Source organism: Amphimedon queenslandica, unplaced genomic scaffold (assembly GCF_000090795.2).
Source record: "Amphimedon queenslandica unplaced genomic scaffold, v1.1 AMPQUscaffold_13479, whole genome shotgun sequence".
Classification (NCBI taxonomy): Eukaryota; Metazoa; Porifera; class Demospongiae; order Haplosclerida; family Niphatidae; genus Amphimedon; species Amphimedon queenslandica.
The window spans coordinates 112,037-128,928 of record NW_003546285.1 but is presented as its reverse complement, the minus strand read 5'-3'; the positions used below and the strand labels follow the sequence as shown (position 1 = coordinate 128,928).

Genomic DNA, 16,892 nt, shown 5'->3' with positions numbered 1-16,892 from the left:
GTCATGACGGACACTCATGCGTTATATTGAGAATCCACCTTAATGTGAATAGCCTAGGCCTGCTAACAACTTGAAGTACATGTGCATGTACATGACTACATGTACATGTAGGTGGAAATATGGCCAAACTCGAGATTTGGCCAGTTCCTCATCTCTGATGTGAAATGGTTGTTGTTTTCGGCAAATAAGGGTCATCATCGATCATGAAACCAACACATTCAAGCTTTGCAAGGTATACATGTACATGTAGCACTTTCTGGCATCCTAAGACAATGACACAAATACTCATTCCTCCAGCCAGTCAATGCAGTCATTTTGCTTTTTGCCAACCAGTGGGTGTGCCTGGCCACGTGTACCCCAATGTTTTGCCGACTTCAAAGAAGTGTCTAACGCACAGATGGTCTATAATGGTGAGGCTCCTTCAACTCTCAATATTAAATTATACATAAGCAACATACACATGTACAGTACACATACCTTCTTACAACTGAACTGACCAGTAGTGATATTATCAAATAATAAACATTCAGTCATTAGTTGATTGTACTTATACTGTCCCCCAATCACTACTAGTGTCGGTGAGGTAGAGTCACCATTGATAATAGCACTAGCATGACCATCTCTCTCCTTAGTCCAGAGTCCCTCACCAGATATTGATCCTTTAATACTCTCCCAATGCTGAATACATGAAACATAAACATAATACCTTATAAGGTAAAAAAGGATAGCCTTTTTTACTAATAAATAATCTCATGACTGTCATAATAATAATAACTTACTATTGTATTATGTGTCACATTAAATATGTAAATATTATTAGTAACTGTATATAGACCATCATTAGTTACTGTTCCTCCTAACATTATTCCTTTATTTTGATTTATTTTGTTGATTGTAAAACCACTAGTTGGTGGACAACACTGTCCACTGACAGACGGAACAGTGAATTGTCCTAAAATACAATAAATATAAATAAGTAATAATGTCATCATGAACTGTCACATCTCAAGACATATTCACATAATTCAGTGATATAAAGACACTCACCATTAGATAGATTATAAAGTAACTGTTCATTAGTGAGAGCACGTCCATCCCTAAACTGATCATATTGAAACTGAAGATGTTTGACAGCTGGTGTAGTACCTATCCCTCCAACCATAAAAAGATAGTCAGTTCCTTCAAATTCCAGTGATAGCATTCCACCATAGCCTTTCTTCATCCTGGACTCATCATTAGGATGCAATTGAGTCCAGCTCATTGTCAGTGTATTTAGTACATTTAAACTGTTGTGGTAACAATGACCATGACCACACCAGCCAGCATAATAATAAATATTAGAATGAAAGGTGGTACAGGAGTAGCCCATGATTCCTAATGGAGGAATGCCTCTTGTTAGGTGAGAGGACCAGCGAGCTGATGAAAAGGAAAATGTCTCAACTGTTGAGGTCAGTTTCCTCTTTTGAGGTGAATCATGTACTCTAGGTAAATCAAGCTGGTCCCCTGCCCACAGGTAGAGTGACCCTCCTATTACTGGAGCTGAGTGTTCAGCCCTATCTTTAAACTTATAAATACCTGTAAAGGAAAGAAAATAGAAGGAAAAGAATATAAAAAAGAAGGAAAGAAACTAACTTTGTCCTGACATTTTTCCAAGCCATAGATATTAGAGTACAGGAAAGGGATTGGAAACCACCGGAAATATTACATGTAGATGATGATCAGACAGTCTATTGACACTAAATGCAGCACTTCTTTTAGGATCCACCTCATCGAGCAAGAGCAAGATGCTTTGCTATTATCAAAATAATGATAAGAAATCATTTTTGTTAAAAATAAAAGTCAAGGAAGAATAAAAAAGACCGGGAAAGTGCCAACATCCTTGCTTCATCCCTCCATTTTCTTGTGTTTTGTTTTTCAATAATTTTTAATTATTTTTATCGACATTTAATAATTTAAAAACAATACAGGTTTGTAGATCTACTCTATTGAGCATGCGCACTAGATAAAACTTCCAAACCCCTAGTAACCATAGCAACGAGCTGCGCGAGCCCCACCCTTATTTTGTTTTGCAGAAACCAGCCCCACCCCTTTTTCAAACATGTTTACTCTTCTCTAAAACTGATTTTTCTGGGTTTGCAGGAACATAGAGAAAGAGGAGAATGTCAATGGCAACTTACAGCAGTCATACCTTACCAAGTCGTGGAGGAGGAGGAGGGGGCCGCTTTTACAGTGGAAGTGCTGGCCTCATGGAGAAGATCCATGAAATGCTGACAGAGAGAGAATGCAGCATTTTCAATGAAGGACTAGCAGCTTATCACAAAAGAAGAGACGTGAGTAGATTTGTGGAATCCCTGAGCCTGGTACTGAATACAAACGGGAAGAGACAGCTACTAGTGCCAATAAGAAACCAGTTTATAAAGCCAAGTGATCTCATCAAGTTTAATGACCTCTCCATCAAATATGGCATAGCCCTACCACTCAAAGGAAACACAGCTAAGAGCGGGAAGAAAATGTTCAACAAAACCCAGACAGGCCCAAAAGTCCTTGAGATAAAGAGAGATGAGAAAGGAGAATGGGGTTTTAGCATAAGAGGTGGGATTGACCACGGGATTGGTATATTTGTGTCCTGGGTTGACAGAGGCTCCAATGCAGAGAAAGCTGGTTTGAAAGTTGGAGATTACATCCACAGAGTCAATGAAGTTGGACTGGAAGGGCTTACTTTTGCACAAGCCACTCAAGTATGTCATAAACCCAATTGTAATTGTTATAAATAATAAATTCTTCTTATCAATAGATTTTTAGAAATCGTAGCAAGATAAGAATGGTGATAACGTCATATGGAAGGATCCCTGGGTTCCAGTTTGCTAATAAATCCTTCCGTTGGGTCAATCGTGAGGGGAAACCAGTTCTACCACCGACTGAGATTGAGTCTCTTGGGATGACAAGTGGAGGCCATGTTGATCCTAACGTCAGAAAAGTAAGACAATAGAAATAATAATAAATTAGTACACAATAACTAAATTATTTTTATATTAATAATTATATTCTTGCTAGCTTCTACCCTAGGAAAATGTTGCTTTGATGTCTAATATGATTGTTGTTTTTATTGTTGTTGTTGACAATTGTTGTTGTTTTTATTGTTGTTGTTATTAGGTTAGTTTTACAGTTGAGTCTGGTCAAGTGTTGGGGATATCAATAAGAGGAGGAGCTGAGCACGGGCTGGGTATTTATGTATCTGAGGTTGATGCTGGATCTGTTGCTGAAACAAATGGAATAAAAGTAGAAAATAATATCATTTACATGTACTTACTACTTACTAATATCATTATAGAGAGGGGAACAGATATTGGAAGTGAATGGAATAAGTTACATTAATATACTACACCCCGATGCTGCTAAAGGATTGAAGTAATAAGAAATATTATTATCATCATTATTATTATTTGTTATTATAATTTATTTATTAATGCATGTATTTCTAGAGAAGAGCGTGTTATGACGATGAGGTTGAAAGACGTTGGGAAGCTCCCTCACTCAAAGATACCGCCAGTTGTACCTCAAACGTGGCAACAGGAACCATCAGTTGCTGCATCACACACAACACGATCAATGAGATCCCTTCCAGGAACAATGAAGAAAGGGTAAGCAATAATACTCACCTTGAAAATAATTATAATCCATCATTACTATTACTAGTACTGAATACACAGATAGCTCAAAACCAGTAAGTTCACTGTATTAATGGAAATATCTATTAGTATTGCACTATTATAATAGGCTGAAGGAACAGGTGGAACACCAGTGATGATCACCAAGAGAGCCTTAACTCCTGGTAGAGGAATCATGAATGAAGTGGCCGAGTCTTTGCTCACTAAATCAGAGATGACTACTTTTACTTATTATATCACAAAATATGAGCACAACCAGATCAGTGTTGAGTCACTGGTGGAGAGTCTATTGAAATTATTGAACACTGATAAAAAGGTAAAATTAATAATTAGTTATAAAAATATTGTTTATTATTGTTATTGTTGTCATTGTCATTGTTTATTGTTGTTGTTGTTGTTATAGATGAATCTGATTGGTGAGGTACGCAACATAATACGAGAGAAAGACTTGGATCTTTACAATGAGCTAACGGCACAGAAAGAACTGCAATCATTTAGAGTAAGCTAATAACGAACACATTACAATGATGATATCATCATTGAAATTAAAGGCTAGCAAATCATTGTATGATTCTGATGATGATGATATGGCTGTTGTCCATGCAATTAACGGGATTAAAACGCCACAGAAAGGATTTGTAAGGACCCCCTCTTCCTATCTCTTGTACAATTATGCATGTAATTCCTTAATAGAATGATGATGATAGTCTTGATGATGTTCCTCAACGTTTTCAGACAGTTCCCATTACGATCCACCCACCACCACCACCTCCTAGGGAAGGGGACACTAGGTAACATCAATTGAAATATGATCCTTCAATAAACCTCATTGTATATTTATTCATAGCACACCTCGTCTCATTGCAACATCAATGAAGGACAGAAGACGTAATCTACATGAGAGGTTAGTAGCAAAAATACTTATAAATTATATTTTATATTTGTTATTAATAGTATCATGGAAGATGATAGTTGGGAGGACTCCACTTTGCCTCGTCCTCTCCACACTAATACAGTAATTATGAATAATAATTTGCAATGAATTAACTAATATTCTATTTATGAGGTCGACGATGAGACCATGAAGAGAAAAATGAAAGAGATTGAGGAAAAGACGAAACTGGAACTAGAAGAGCAGCTGAAGAAAGAGTACGAGGAGCAGTTGGCAGAAAAACTGAGAGCAGAACAAGAAGAAATAGAAAGAATAAAGGAAGAAATGAGACTAGAGAAAGAAGCAATGGAGAAACAAGTAAGGCTATAGATCTACATGTAATAAAAGATGTCAATCTGTTATTTGAACTGCTGTATTACTTTAATATCTATGGTTGCTTACAGTTGCAGGATTTGTCAGCAAAAGAAGGCGGGGAAAGCATTACTGATAAAGAGAAATTAGAAGAAGAGATATGGAAGCAAGCAGAAGAGAGTTTAAGGCAAGAGCTCAAAGATCAGATAGAAAAAGAATCACAACAAAAACTGAAAGAAGTAAGATCAAGATATTTAAAAAATTAATATTTTAATTTATTGTTTAGGAGTATGATAAGTTATTGGAAACGTCACTTGCAGAGGAACGAAAGAAGACAGAGGCAGAGAGAAAAATAAGAGAAGAGTTGGAGAAAAAACAGCGAGAGAAGAATGTGATTGAAAGGGAAAAAGAAGAGCAAAAGAGGATAGAGATCGAAGACAGAGCAAGACGTGATGCTGAGGATAAAGCAAGGAGGGAGTATGAGCAGAGACTACAGAGAGAAAGTGAAGAAAAAGCAAGATTAGCTGAAGAGGTAATCAATGAAGAATATAATCTTTAATTTATTATTGTGCGGTCTTTCTTGTAGATCAAGTCTTACAGATCTATTAAGATGGAAATGGAGAGTGAAAGGGATCAGAAAGAAAGGCTTGAGAAAGCAAAGAAAAATGCTGAAAGGAAAGCAGAGGAAGAGGAGGCAGAAAAGGAAAAGATTAGAAAGAAGTTAAAGAAAGAGAAAGAAGAAGCTGAAGAAAGAGCTGAGAAAGAGGAGGCAGAGAAGAGAAAAATAGAAAAGCAATTGAAGCGTGAGAAAGAAGACGCGGAAGAAAAAGCAGAGAGAGAAGCAGCAGAGAAACTGAAGCTGAAAGCATTGCTGGAAAAGAAGGAAAAAGAGCTGGAAGAAAAGGTATAAGAAATGAAATAATCAAGGAGTAATAGTTATGATGTTAATATGGTATAGGAAAGGGAACATGCTGAGAGAGAAGCTGCATTAAAAGCAGAGCAGAAAAAGCAAAAAGCCAAACAGCAGCAGGTGAAACCAGTTCAGCAGGTTATAAGAAAAGAACCAGAAGCAAAAGAGGAATCAGAAGATGAAGAAGAAGGAATGGACGAGGATGAGGAGGAGGAACTGAGGAGACAAGAAGAAGAAGAATTGAGAAGACAAGAGGAGGAGGAAGAAAGAAGGAGAGAGGAAGAAAGGAAGAAAGAGGAGAAGAGGAAACAGCAAGAGAGGAAGAAAGCTAAACAAGAAGAAGAGAGGAGAAAGAGGCAACAGGAAAGAGAGCTTGCCAGACAGGCTGAAGAAGAAAGACTGAGGAGGATGAGGGAGGAAGAGGAGAGACAGCAAAGAGAGGAAGAGCAGAGGAGACAGAGGGAGGAAGAGGAGGAGAGAAGAATGAGAGAAGTGGAGGAAAGGAGACAAAGGGAAGAGGAGGAGGAAGAGAGACGTAGAGAAGAAGAAGAAAGGAAAAGAATGGAAGAAGTAAAAAAATAACAACCAATAATCTTTATTTTTTATAATTAATATAGAGACGTTTGTCGAAAGAAGGCAGTTTCTTTGACCCTGTTCTAATGGATGAGCTAGTTATAAGCAGTTTACCAACACAAGCTCCAGCTCCTACTGGAGGGAGCTCAGCATCGTCAAGGCCACATGTAACGTTTCAGGACCAGAAACAGAAGGAGCAGAAAATAATAGAAAATGAGAGGAAACTCGCCGAGCAAATGCTTGCAGTCCGTCTGAGGGAAAAGAAAAATGAGAGCAAAGAAGAAGAAGAAGGACGGTTCTCGTTTGCTGGTTATACTAATCTGAAGGGGACAATGGCCAAAGTAACAGTGAAGAAGGTGAACAAGAAGCTAGGCATTGCTGTGGATGGAGGGTCCAATACCAAGCAGAGAGCAGTCATTGTTAGACAAGTTGTGGTAAGTGCATAATACCAGGGATATAATAGACTAACGTAACCGGGATTGGTTACGGACTGGAAATCAATTATCAGACTCTGTTATTATTCATTAAATTAATGGCAGCAATCAATGGCATCTTAGCAAAATGGCTGAATGTAAATTGTTATAACTAAAAAACCAGCAACAGGAAAAATTCAAAAACAACTTTAAACAATGTAAAAACATGTAAAGGGTCTCTTTATTGTAGTTTCATAGCAATAGAATGTAGTCTATTCTCCTGAGAGGTACGCAAAAGTCGTACCATGGCAAACTGGTTTTTCTTGAATATTTCCTGAAGAACACTCTGGAGAAACAAGAGAAGTTGCCTAAACAATGTAATAAAGTAAGTGGCAACATTTCATGACAAAAACACATTCATAGAAACAAATATTTGGGCTACAGAGGTACGCAAATGGAATTTTAGCCGTAAATTGAAGATTTAAACAATTTAAAACAAATATTAACTTACAATAACCTATCAGAACCTTGAAGCCGCCATTATAACTTTGCAGTAGATTTTTCATAAAGCTAAATGCATTTTTAAAAGAGAAAAGAGCAACTTCATACTCCAGACATTGACAGTCGCCATCTTGAAAATCATAACAGAGACTGCAAAAAGTTTTTATACACAAATGATGCGCTCACGTGATCCCGTTGCCAATCCCGGTTACGTTAGTCTATTATATCCCTGATAATACATAAAGTACATGTACTATAGAATGGGCTATAGTATTTTTCAGGTTTTGGTATATTTCTTAAAATAGCCGTAACTTGAAAAATTTAAGTCAGAATCAGCTCAAAATTTTTACATAGCATAAGAACATCAATATGTATCAAAAAATGTAATAAAAATTTGGGGTCATTTTTCGGCCATTTTTCGGGAAAAACCATGGGCTATAGTACAGGGTATTTTTCAGATTTTGGCATATTTCTTAAAATGGCCGTAACTTGAAAAATTTAAGTCGGAATCAGCTCAAACTTTCTACATAGCATAAGGACGCCATTATGTATCAGAAAATGTAATAAGAATTTGGGGTCATTTTTCGGCCATTTTTCGGGAAAAACCATGGGCTATAGTACAGGGTATTTTTCAGATTTTGGCATATTTCTTAAAATGGCCGTAACTTGAAAAATTTAAGTCGGAATCAGCTCAAACTTTCTACATAGCATAAGGACGCCATTATGTATCAGAAAATGTAATAAGAATTTGGGGTCATTTTTCGGCCATTTTTCGGGAAAAACCATGGGCTATAGTACAGGGTATTTTTCAGATTTTGGCATATTTCTTAAAATGGCCGTAACTTGAAAAATTTAAGTCGGAATCAGCTCAAACTTTCTACATAGCATAAGGACGCCATTATGTATCAGAAAATGTAATAAGAATTTGGGGTCATTTTTCGGCCATTTTTCGGGAAAAACCATGGGCTATAGTACAGGGTATTTTTCAGATTTTGGCATATTTCTTAAAATGGCCGTAACTTGAAAAATTTAAGTCGGAATCAGCTCAAACTTTCTACACAGCATAAGGAAGCCATTATGTATCAGAAAATGTAATAAAAATTGGGGGTCATTTTTGGGCCATTTTTCGGAAAAAACTATGGGCTATAGCCCATGGTTTTTTTTCAGAAAATGGCCTATTTTTTAAAATGGCCATAACTCGAAAAATTTAAGTCGGAATCAGCTCAAACTTTCTACATAGCATAAAGACATCAATATGTATCAAAAAATTTAATAAAAATTGGGAGTGATTTTTTGGCCATTTTTCGGAAAAAAGCATGGACTATATAGCCTTGGGTATTTTTCAGATTTTGGCTAATTTCTTAAAATGGCTGTAACTTGAAAAATTTAAGTCGGAATCAGCTCAAACTTTCTACACAGCATAAGGACATCAATATGCATCAGAAAATGTAATAAAAATTGAGGGTCATTTTTTGGCCATTTTTCGGAAAAAACCATGGGCTTTAGTACAGGGTATTTTTTAGATTTCGGCATATTTCTTAAAATGCCCGTAACTTAAAAAATTTAAGTCGGAATCAGCTCAAACTTTCTACACAGCATAAGGACATCAATATGTATCAGAAAACATAATAAAAATTTGGGGTCATTTTTTGGCCATTTTTTGGAAAAAACCATGGGCTATAGCCTTGGGTATTTTTTAGTAAAGAAATTAGGTTTAATATTATATTTTTCCTACTACACACAGCCTGATGGGAGTGCTGCATTGACTGGTAAAGACCTGGAGATAGGGCAGCAGATACTGGCAGTCAACGGAAAGTCTCTCAAAGGATTGAAGCACAAAGATGCTGTCATGGCCATCAAAAATGCGTTTGACGGTCCAATGCAAAAAGTCATTGAATTTGATATGTTAATACCCGATGCTAGTTAAAAAACTTAACATTTTAAAAACCTTCATTATTTTACATGTACATGTACATGTACTTCATATATTTATATTATTATATCTATTGTTGGCTATTGTTGTCCTTCTTGTTTTTTTACTAGTTTTTAAAAACTTTTTTAAACATTTTAAAATATAAATCATCAATAATTGTCGAATTAAGTAGGAAAATGATACAAAAATAACAATGGTAATAATAATAAATAATAATAATATAAATAATTAGTTCGACTTAAATTTAACAGTCTGAAAAGACAAATACGTCAAATAAAAATTAGCCAGTAGCATTACCAGTGAACAAAAGGAGACAGTTTGATAAGCAGCATACCAGCCGTAACTGCTGACTATGATACTAAATGGATATCCAGCCAAAAAACTACCAACTAAAGAAAGAAAAGAAAGAAAGCAATTAGTTTAATGAAAAGAGAGACAGCTTTTGCAATCAATAAACTGAACTATGCACATTTATAATTACATGTAACAGTTTATACTGGAGTCAATCAGTGGAGTATAAAAGTGCATGCTTTAATGACAAGTGTCGCTAAATTTGACACCTTCCAATCATCAAAAATTTAGCAATTAGCCAAATTCGCCAGTTGCAAGCTACAAGGTATATAGTGAATATTTGTACATGTACATATGTACAATTGATGTCCTACATGCATATGTACATACACCTTATGTACAGTATGTACCTTGACTAAAGGCACAGGTGAATCCATGAGCAGTGCTTGCTAAGTGATCAGGAACACAACTCATTGCAGTTAGACCTATCAACGCTACTGCTCCATCTAACATTATACCAGTTGAAAAACATACCATGTCAATCCAAAACTAAATGTATTATAAGAAGAGAGAAATAACAAACATAAGTGGCTTTTAAAAACATTCAGTTTGCTTACTTGAGAAGAAGATTTGTCTAAAGTTGTAGCGAATAAGATGACACAGACCATTAGGCAAGCACAGGACATCATTAATGCAGGAGCTCGGGAAACCTTTGACCTCTCGGGGACCTAAAAAAATATGAGGTCAATTAGATTAAAGAATATTGTAACGATTGTATACATATAATACAGGGAAATTCAATAAGACTATAGTACAGGGAATTTGGTCCAGTTTTGGAACAACTTTAAAAATTTGTAAAAAATCCAATATTGATCGGAATCGCCTCAAACTTTCTACACAACATAAGAACATGCATAGAGCATATATGTACATATGTAAGTGTATATCTGACACTGATAATAATAATAACATACTATCTTAATTGTTTTATCAGATATGTATCCCCAGATTATGTTTCCAAATATGCCGCCAAACTGTATCAACCCAACACTAGTAGCAGCTGGAAAAAAACATTTAAATCAAATTAATTAAAAATTAATAATTATTACCTGTAATTTCTGGTACTTCTAAGAATTGCATAAAATAAAGCTGGCCCCAATCTGTGATTGCGTATTTAACCATGTATAATATGAAATATATCAAGCTAACGGTCCATATACTTCTCACGTACAATATATCAACTAATCTCATCGATGAAGAACTCTCTCCTCCTACTTTCTCTATGCTTTCCGGCTTGTCTTTCAATTCAAATAATAATATTAACGTCAGAAAACAAGACGCACCTCCAATGATGTAATAATTACTGTCCCACGAAACGGTTGAAGTGATATAGGCGATGATGAAAGGAGAGCAGGTAGCTGCAAGGTTTCCACTACTTGATATGACACTCCACGCTATTCCGAGCCTATCTGGTACCCAAGCCTTTAATAATTTAGATGCGGCAGGCCAACCCGAGCCTTGAAATAAAGCGGCGATGGCCCACAAGAAGGCACACATGTACGAGGAGTGACAAAATGGGAACAGTATCACTAATATTCCACTGAATAGAAGGCCGGTACAAAATAGCCATTTTGGGCTAACGTGGTCTGCCACTACACCACAGACGAGTTTGTTTATGCCATAAGCAAACGAGAACGAGGACGCAATCATACCCAAGTCCTTCTCTGTGTAGCCTTTGTGTTTCATTAGGTGAGGCATGGTGGAAGTGAATGTCTTTCTACAGGCGTAATAAAACGCCCAGCCAACGAAGAGGGATATTACCAGCCTCCATTGCTGTATTGTTCTTGTCTCCATGATCTAGCCAGGCTGCTACATAAGTCGGAGGCTGTTTTAATTGTACAAGAACACTTAGAACAAGGTATTATGGCTGGAGCTGGCTTTTGTGGTGATCATTAATTAGAACAAACCAGTGTGTTCTAATTAATGCGCACAAGATGTCCTATTTTGAGCAGCAATATGGAACTGCAAGTATGTTGTTGTTTGTTGTTGTTTGTTGTTGTTTGTTGTTATTATTGTTGTTGTTTTTTAGGTCCAATGAGCGTAGGACCAGGTCCCAATAGACTAGCATTCACTAGAAGAGGAGGAGGAGGAGTAGAGTCTCCATCAATGCAGGCTGATACTGGGTACCTGCCCTGTTACCTCTTGGGATCAAACAGTTCTAGTAATGTTAAAATGGTAAATAATTTTTATATAGTTTCTACCTGGACATACAATATAAGCTGGTAATTTTTGAGGGGCAAATTGTTAAATTTAATGATTGCGTGGTGGGTTTTAATTTGAAAAATTGTGGACATGTGCTATTGAAAAATCTCTTATTTTTATAATTTACTGAGTATTTGAGATATACTATTCCATTTATATGTTCCGTTTTATTTTGATTTATACAGGCTCAGTTATCTGGTAGTGGTAGAAGAGATGGAGTGGGAGGGGCCACGAGAGGAATGGGCGTGGCTAAAGCTAATCAAATTAGAATTGAACCTTCACCAATCAACAGAACAAAACAACCAATGATTAACGGAGACAGGTAATTCTACTTAATTTATTATTATTATTATTATTATTATTATTATTATTAATTTGTCATTAATTACCTTTTTATTAACTATCATTATTTATTAATAGTTATTATTATTATATTTATTAACTATCAATGGTTATATTATTATTATTATTTTATTTTTAGGGCTGTTCATGACATGAGGCCATTATGTGGCCCACCAGTTGACAGTATTCACAATAACACCCCAAACACCTTCACTGCTGGTGCTAGTACTAACAGTCATAGTCACACTTACCAATATACATCATCACCTGAAAGAAAACAGGTAACATAATTTTTATTATTATGACATAATATTTTGAGTATTAATAAAATAATATTTTATTTTATTGTATTGATGTAATGTTTTTTTGGTGCTTTTATAATAGCACAATTTGTGAAAGTAACCTCTCAGAAATCAACTAGTTATTACTGCTGTAATACTAGTATAAAATTTAATCAATTAATCAGAATTATTTTATTATTTTTTTATCATATATTTAGTTAACATTCAGTGGTATCAAACACATGCAGCAAGCCACGCCCATTTCTCCTTTCACTGGCATCACAAACGGAACCTCATCAGGTTAGGAATATTTTAATTGATTATTGCCATGGTAACGACAACAATAATACAGCCACTAGCACTGGTAGCAAGCTAACGTCATCTCCGAATCAAATAGATCCATTTTATAGTCAAGGGTTAGTGGTCATCATCATCATCAGCATCATCATTATTATTATTATTTAATTTTTAGGGACAGTGAATACAACACTAGTGATCAGTGGGTTACTGTGTTTGGGTGAGTTACTTGGTACATGTACAATCAAACCTATTTTATTCTGGACACCTTGGGACCCAATAATACTGTCCTGATTATGAACCTGTTCTTATTTTTAATGCCTAATGTCTTGTTTAAAATTGTGGTATTTAGATTGAGAACCTACTTTGTGAAGTAGACAAAACATTTAAGAAGTACATGTACATGTGTATGGTTATTGAAGGAGTGGGGTTAGAGCAACCCTACTGGTGTTAATGGAAGTGGTAGGTTGTGGTAGGTCCTTGTGGGTTTACTGAACCCAACTGTTGTTTGTATGCAGCAGGTGCAACGTCCAAATGTGTGTCAGAGAGTTCAAATTATTATAACCCTATTAATATAACCACAGGTTTCCTCCATCAGCTGGTTCGTTCATACTGGAGCAGTTCTCACAGTATGGGACTATACTAAAACATGAAGTACAGTACTTTTAATATATTGGTATATTATTATTGATTATATTATATCATTATTAGATGAGGGATGGCAATTGGATTCACTTACAATACCAGACTAGTCTTCAAGCTAAAAAAGTATAGCCACTTTATAGATTGATCCCTTTATTTTTCAATGCATTGTTAATAGGCTTTAAGTAAGAATGGTAAAATATATGGAGATGGGATTATGATTGGAGTACAACAATGCATTGATAAAGTAAGTTTGAATTACGATTTATGTAGATTGTAAATTAATAGCCTGAGCCTCTATATAATGGACACTTTGGTACAAGAAAGTGTCTCTGTTATACAGAGGTGTCCTTTATGTGGAGGTTATTTTATACAGTAAGGAATGTAATCGGTACACTAGGTGCTGTCCGTTAAATGGAGGTGTACGCTATAGAGAGTGTCCATTAAGAGAGGCTATACTATTTTATCAAACTTGATTGTAATTATTTTTGTATAATGATTATTATTATTTTGTAGTCCATATTGGGTAAATGTGCTAATACTCCAGACACTGGTTCCCTAAAGAAAACAATGAGACCACTAACAGCTGCTTATCAAGCATCCAGTTCAAATAATAGCGTAAATACCATATTTATTTATTTATTTTATTTATTTATTTATTTATTTATTTTATTTTGTTATTTGTTGCTAGGTTGTGCCTTCAAATCCTAATACTCCACAGAAAAGCACTGGTTTTCTATCAAAAGCTATGGAATACGTTTTTGGATGGTAGAACTCTGTGACACATTGGTTTTATTTTTATCGTTCTGTTATTTAAAAATTAATAATAATTGAAATAAAATTTTAAAATTAGTCCCGCTCGATTACCCGCGAAACTCACGTGAGTGGGCGTTGACGTACTAGCAGCCCCTCCCACATCGTATGTTCACTGCACTCGCACCCCTTCGCTCTCTTTCCCCCTTTCTGAAGAACTCCTTCGCTTCTTTCTCAAGTAGATTTGGATTCAACATTACATTGAATGTTAGAGCCTCGTTTATTTAGACATGGAAGTGATTCACGAGGTATGCATGAATCCTGTTAGGCTGTTACCATATAAAGTAGCAGATTATTATTGTTATTATTGTTCCGTACATGTACATGTTCTATATACACGTACAATAATATTCAAATTGTTAAGTGACTTGTGGACCGAAATATGCATAAAAGGATGACTCGGCATCTGCTGGCAAGAATTATGTCATGCTCGCCCACGCACTTTATTAAATATCTGTTTTGTAATCCTGAGAAAGTACATCCTTTTTAAGTTGCATGTCATGTGCCCGCTAATTACTTGTTTATTTATGGATTATAGTTTTCGTGACCGGATTGTGTCATACTCTTCGGTAATAATAGATTACAATCGAATAAGTATATGGACATAATGCACATAAATGTCGTAATGATGGTCAATTAGGAATCAACTGAGAGCAAATATTTCCACATGACGTAATGTTGTCCAGTCATTACAGGCTGATATCATTCTGATAAACAAAGATTACAGTCTTCCTTTCCGTCTCGTTGTCTCTCACCGTTTCCCACTTTCTCTTTTACTATTATGATTATAATATAATTACTCCTCTTTCTCTCTCTCTCTCTCTCTCTCTCTCTCTCTCTCTCTCTCTCCCTCCCTCTTCTTAGGGTGTCTTAGAGATTGGTGTTAAACCTGATAGCAAATCAAGCAAAGATTGGACTTCGAGATTATTCGTGTTGAAAAACTACACCTCCACTGGTCGAGCTACACTCGATTTTTATAAAAGCACAAAGAAAAGGTGGCAGAAGCAGTCGATAAAAGGTGTCATCTCCTTGTGGCCTAGCTTCAGCCTCTCCATAGCTCACCAATGCAGCTATAAATTCACACTGAGACTAGAGACGCCAGAACAAATTGTTTTCTTGGCTGCTCCATCGCAAGCGTTAATGAACAGGTGGTATTATTTCATTCAAACACAGCATATCTTGGTACCCATGCATGACATGTATTTATTCAACGTTCAAGGAAGAGATTCCGAATTTATGAATATAATTGGCGCTGTGGGCGACTGTCAACTTGTAATAACGACGGAGTGTAGATTGATGGCTATAAAACTTCCAAAAAAGGAAGTCCTCTGTATTTGGCCTTTTGATACATTAAAGACGTTTTCATACGGGGGCGGGCTGTTCTCTTTCACGTCCGGTCGCCATTCACCACACGGGCCTGGGGACTATGCATTCATTACAACACAGGACAAATTGATCCACGATTCATTGCAGAAGTCGATTGATAAAGCACGAAGAGGCAGTACTATATCTTCAGGTAGTTCCAGTCATCTCAGTGTATCCGAACGCCCACCTGCTAAATTACCTTCACCAGGTGGGCTGTTCATGCATAACGAAAGAGACGAAGACAGTAGCTCGGATGTTGTAACTAGCAGTAGCGAGGAAAATCAATTAGGAGGTGTGGTTTTGGGCGTAGCCTCTAATAATATATACACAGAGGCTGACGTGTCTCCTTCCCATCCTCCCCCACTGCCTAATCAACCTCCACCTAAGGTACCACCAAAAGGATTGCCTGGGGCGGTGCCAGGGAAGGCGTGGCTTCATGATCGATATCAGTCTGCATCGCCAGAAGTGGATATGACTGGTAACGAAACCGGAGGAGATCATTTATATTCTCATACAGTTCATCCTGGTAAGGTCACTAGTCCAGTCGAAGAAAATCCGTCAATTTATAATGCTTTGGTACATAACGGGAAGACTGCAAGTGCCAATTACGAATTAGCGTATCCCAAACCGGCCCAACAGGTAATTCAAGGGACTGAAAATTACTCGTTCATATCTCAAGACTCAGCGAAAAAAAACACCAAGCCAGTCGATATTGCTCCTCCTGCCCTGCCCATAAGTCCCGTTGGCATGACGACCAATCCCTTATATGGCTCGAGCGGTAATCTTTTAGAAGCAGTCGAGTCTGCGTCCTCACTGTCTCCTAGCAACAAGCCACTCCCACCAGAATTGGTCACCGATCCACTTCCTTCTAGTGATCCTCTTTCTGAAGTGCAAAATGTACCACAAGAAGAGAAACCCAAACAGCCTACAAGACCGGACGTTACAGCTAACCCTACTTACGTTACAACAACTTTAAAAGAAGCTCCACCTACAGCTCCTACAACCGAAAACAACCAGCCCACCATCACGACTGCTATCACTGAAAACGATGATCCCAAGCCCCCGCCAATACGTGAATATTCAAAGGTATCTAAACCGGTCCCGTTCCCAGAGGTTAGTAATGGGTCTGAGAATATTCCAGGGTCCCTTGGCTCTGATATCATAGCTAGTTCGGTTAGTTCTGATCCACCTCCCATACCTGAGAGAGAGTACAGTTTCAGTGATTGTGACAATACCAACTGACTATTAATCTTATCCCAATATCCTGTTCAATAATATCGTCATTAATTTATTATTATTATTAAATTTTTTGATTTTATTTCTTTCCATTATCTAGATTTTTATTATAACGTTTGTGC

At 36.6% G+C, this 16,892-nt stretch overlaps 5 protein-coding genes and 1 long non-coding RNA gene across 7 annotated transcripts in view; 3 read left to right on the top strand and 3 right to left on the bottom strand.

Moving 5' to 3' along the window:
* LOC109580736 (uncharacterized) overlaps window positions 1-1,934 on the bottom strand; it is a 6,445-nt gene extending 4,511 nt beyond the window's left edge. The window contains exons 1-4 of the mRNA XM_019994218.1: window positions 1,633-1,934; window positions 1,048-1,575; window positions 780-952; window positions 478-678 (exon numbers count right to left, since the gene is read on the bottom strand). Coding sequence (XP_019849777.1) covers window positions 478-678; window positions 780-952; window positions 1,048-1,575; window positions 1,633-1,645 — 915 coding nt within the window. The 5' untranslated portion in view covers window positions 1,646-1,934. The remainder of the gene's footprint in view (window positions 1-477; window positions 679-779; window positions 953-1,047; window positions 1,576-1,632) is intronic.
* LOC100639144 (golgin subfamily A member 6-like protein 22) overlaps window positions 1-9,239 on the top strand; it is a 14,720-nt gene extending 5,481 nt beyond the window's left edge. Inside the window, exons 1-19 of one of the 2 annotated variants that reach the window (XM_003384986.3) lie at window positions 2,073-2,738; window positions 2,795-2,977; window positions 3,154-3,279; window positions 3,332-3,408; window positions 3,483-3,641; window positions 3,697-3,724; window positions 3,778-3,984; window positions 4,072-4,167; window positions 4,220-4,306; window positions 4,362-4,459; window positions 4,516-4,572; window positions 4,623-4,683; window positions 4,735-4,917; window positions 5,004-5,150; window positions 5,198-5,443; window positions 5,498-5,815; window positions 5,870-6,391; window positions 6,439-6,828; window positions 9,053-9,239. In XM_003384986.3, coding sequence (XP_003385034.3) covers window positions 2,160-2,738; window positions 2,795-2,977; window positions 3,154-3,279; window positions 3,332-3,408; window positions 3,483-3,641; window positions 3,697-3,724; window positions 3,778-3,984; window positions 4,072-4,167; window positions 4,220-4,306; window positions 4,362-4,459; window positions 4,516-4,572; window positions 4,623-4,683; window positions 4,735-4,917; window positions 5,004-5,150; window positions 5,198-5,443; window positions 5,498-5,815; window positions 5,870-6,391; window positions 6,439-6,828; window positions 9,053-9,235 — 3,747 coding nt within the window. In that variant the 5' untranslated portion in view covers window positions 2,073-2,159 and the 3' untranslated portion in view covers window positions 9,236-9,239. Of the gene's footprint in view, window positions 1-2,072; window positions 2,739-2,794; window positions 2,978-3,153; window positions 3,280-3,331; window positions 3,409-3,482; window positions 3,642-3,696; window positions 3,725-3,777; window positions 3,985-4,071; window positions 4,168-4,219; window positions 4,307-4,361; window positions 4,460-4,515; window positions 4,573-4,622; window positions 4,684-4,734; window positions 4,918-5,003; window positions 5,151-5,197; window positions 5,444-5,497; window positions 5,816-5,869; window positions 6,392-6,438; window positions 6,829-9,052 lie in introns of those variants that run through there. The other variant, XM_019994232.1, reaches the window with a different exon arrangement.
* Window positions 6,948-7,506, bottom strand: LOC109580747 (uncharacterized). Its single transcript, XR_002184338.1, has 2 exons — window positions 7,319-7,506; window positions 6,948-7,175 (listed from the first exon to the last, which is right to left on the bottom strand). It is a non-coding gene; the product is annotated as an uncharacterized LOC109580747 (long non-coding RNA).
* Window positions 9,240-9,373: 134 nt separating the features above from the next.
* On the bottom strand, window positions 9,374-11,477 carry LOC105312035 (glucose-6-phosphate exchanger SLC37A4-like). Its single transcript, XM_019994239.1, has 5 exons — window positions 10,642-11,477; window positions 10,507-10,592; window positions 10,150-10,260; window positions 9,943-10,081; window positions 9,374-9,630 (listed from the first exon to the last, which is right to left on the bottom strand). The coding sequence occupies exons 1-5, from the start codon at window positions 11,384-11,386 to the stop codon at window positions 9,470-9,472; spliced, it is 1,242 nt and encodes a 413-aa protein (XP_019849798.1). The 5' UTR covers window positions 11,387-11,477; the 3' UTR covers window positions 9,374-9,469.
* Window positions 11,478-11,503: 26 nt separating this feature from the next.
* Window positions 11,504-14,176, top strand: LOC100638891 (nucleoporin NUP53-like). Its single transcript, XM_011404352.2, has 12 exons — window positions 11,504-11,560; window positions 11,622-11,767; window positions 11,980-12,116; window positions 12,276-12,417; window positions 12,636-12,717; window positions 12,770-12,833; window positions 12,890-12,934; window positions 13,299-13,368; window positions 13,426-13,482; window positions 13,535-13,603; window positions 13,873-13,974; window positions 14,048-14,176. Exons 1-12 carry the CDS (start codon window positions 11,527-11,529, stop codon window positions 14,126-14,128), a joined length of 1,029 nt encoding a protein of 342 aa, XP_011402654.1. The 5' UTR covers window positions 11,504-11,526; the 3' UTR covers window positions 14,129-14,176.
* An 87-nt stretch (window positions 14,177-14,263) lies between these two features.
* Window positions 14,264-16,887, top strand: LOC105312034 (uncharacterized). The gene is made up of 2 exons (XM_011404351.2): window positions 14,264-14,417; window positions 15,034-16,887. Exons 1-2 carry the CDS (start codon window positions 14,400-14,402, stop codon window positions 16,774-16,776), a joined length of 1,761 nt encoding a protein of 586 aa, XP_011402653.2. The 5' UTR covers window positions 14,264-14,399; the 3' UTR covers window positions 16,777-16,887.
* The last annotated feature ends 5 nt before the right edge of the window (window positions 16,888-16,892 follow it).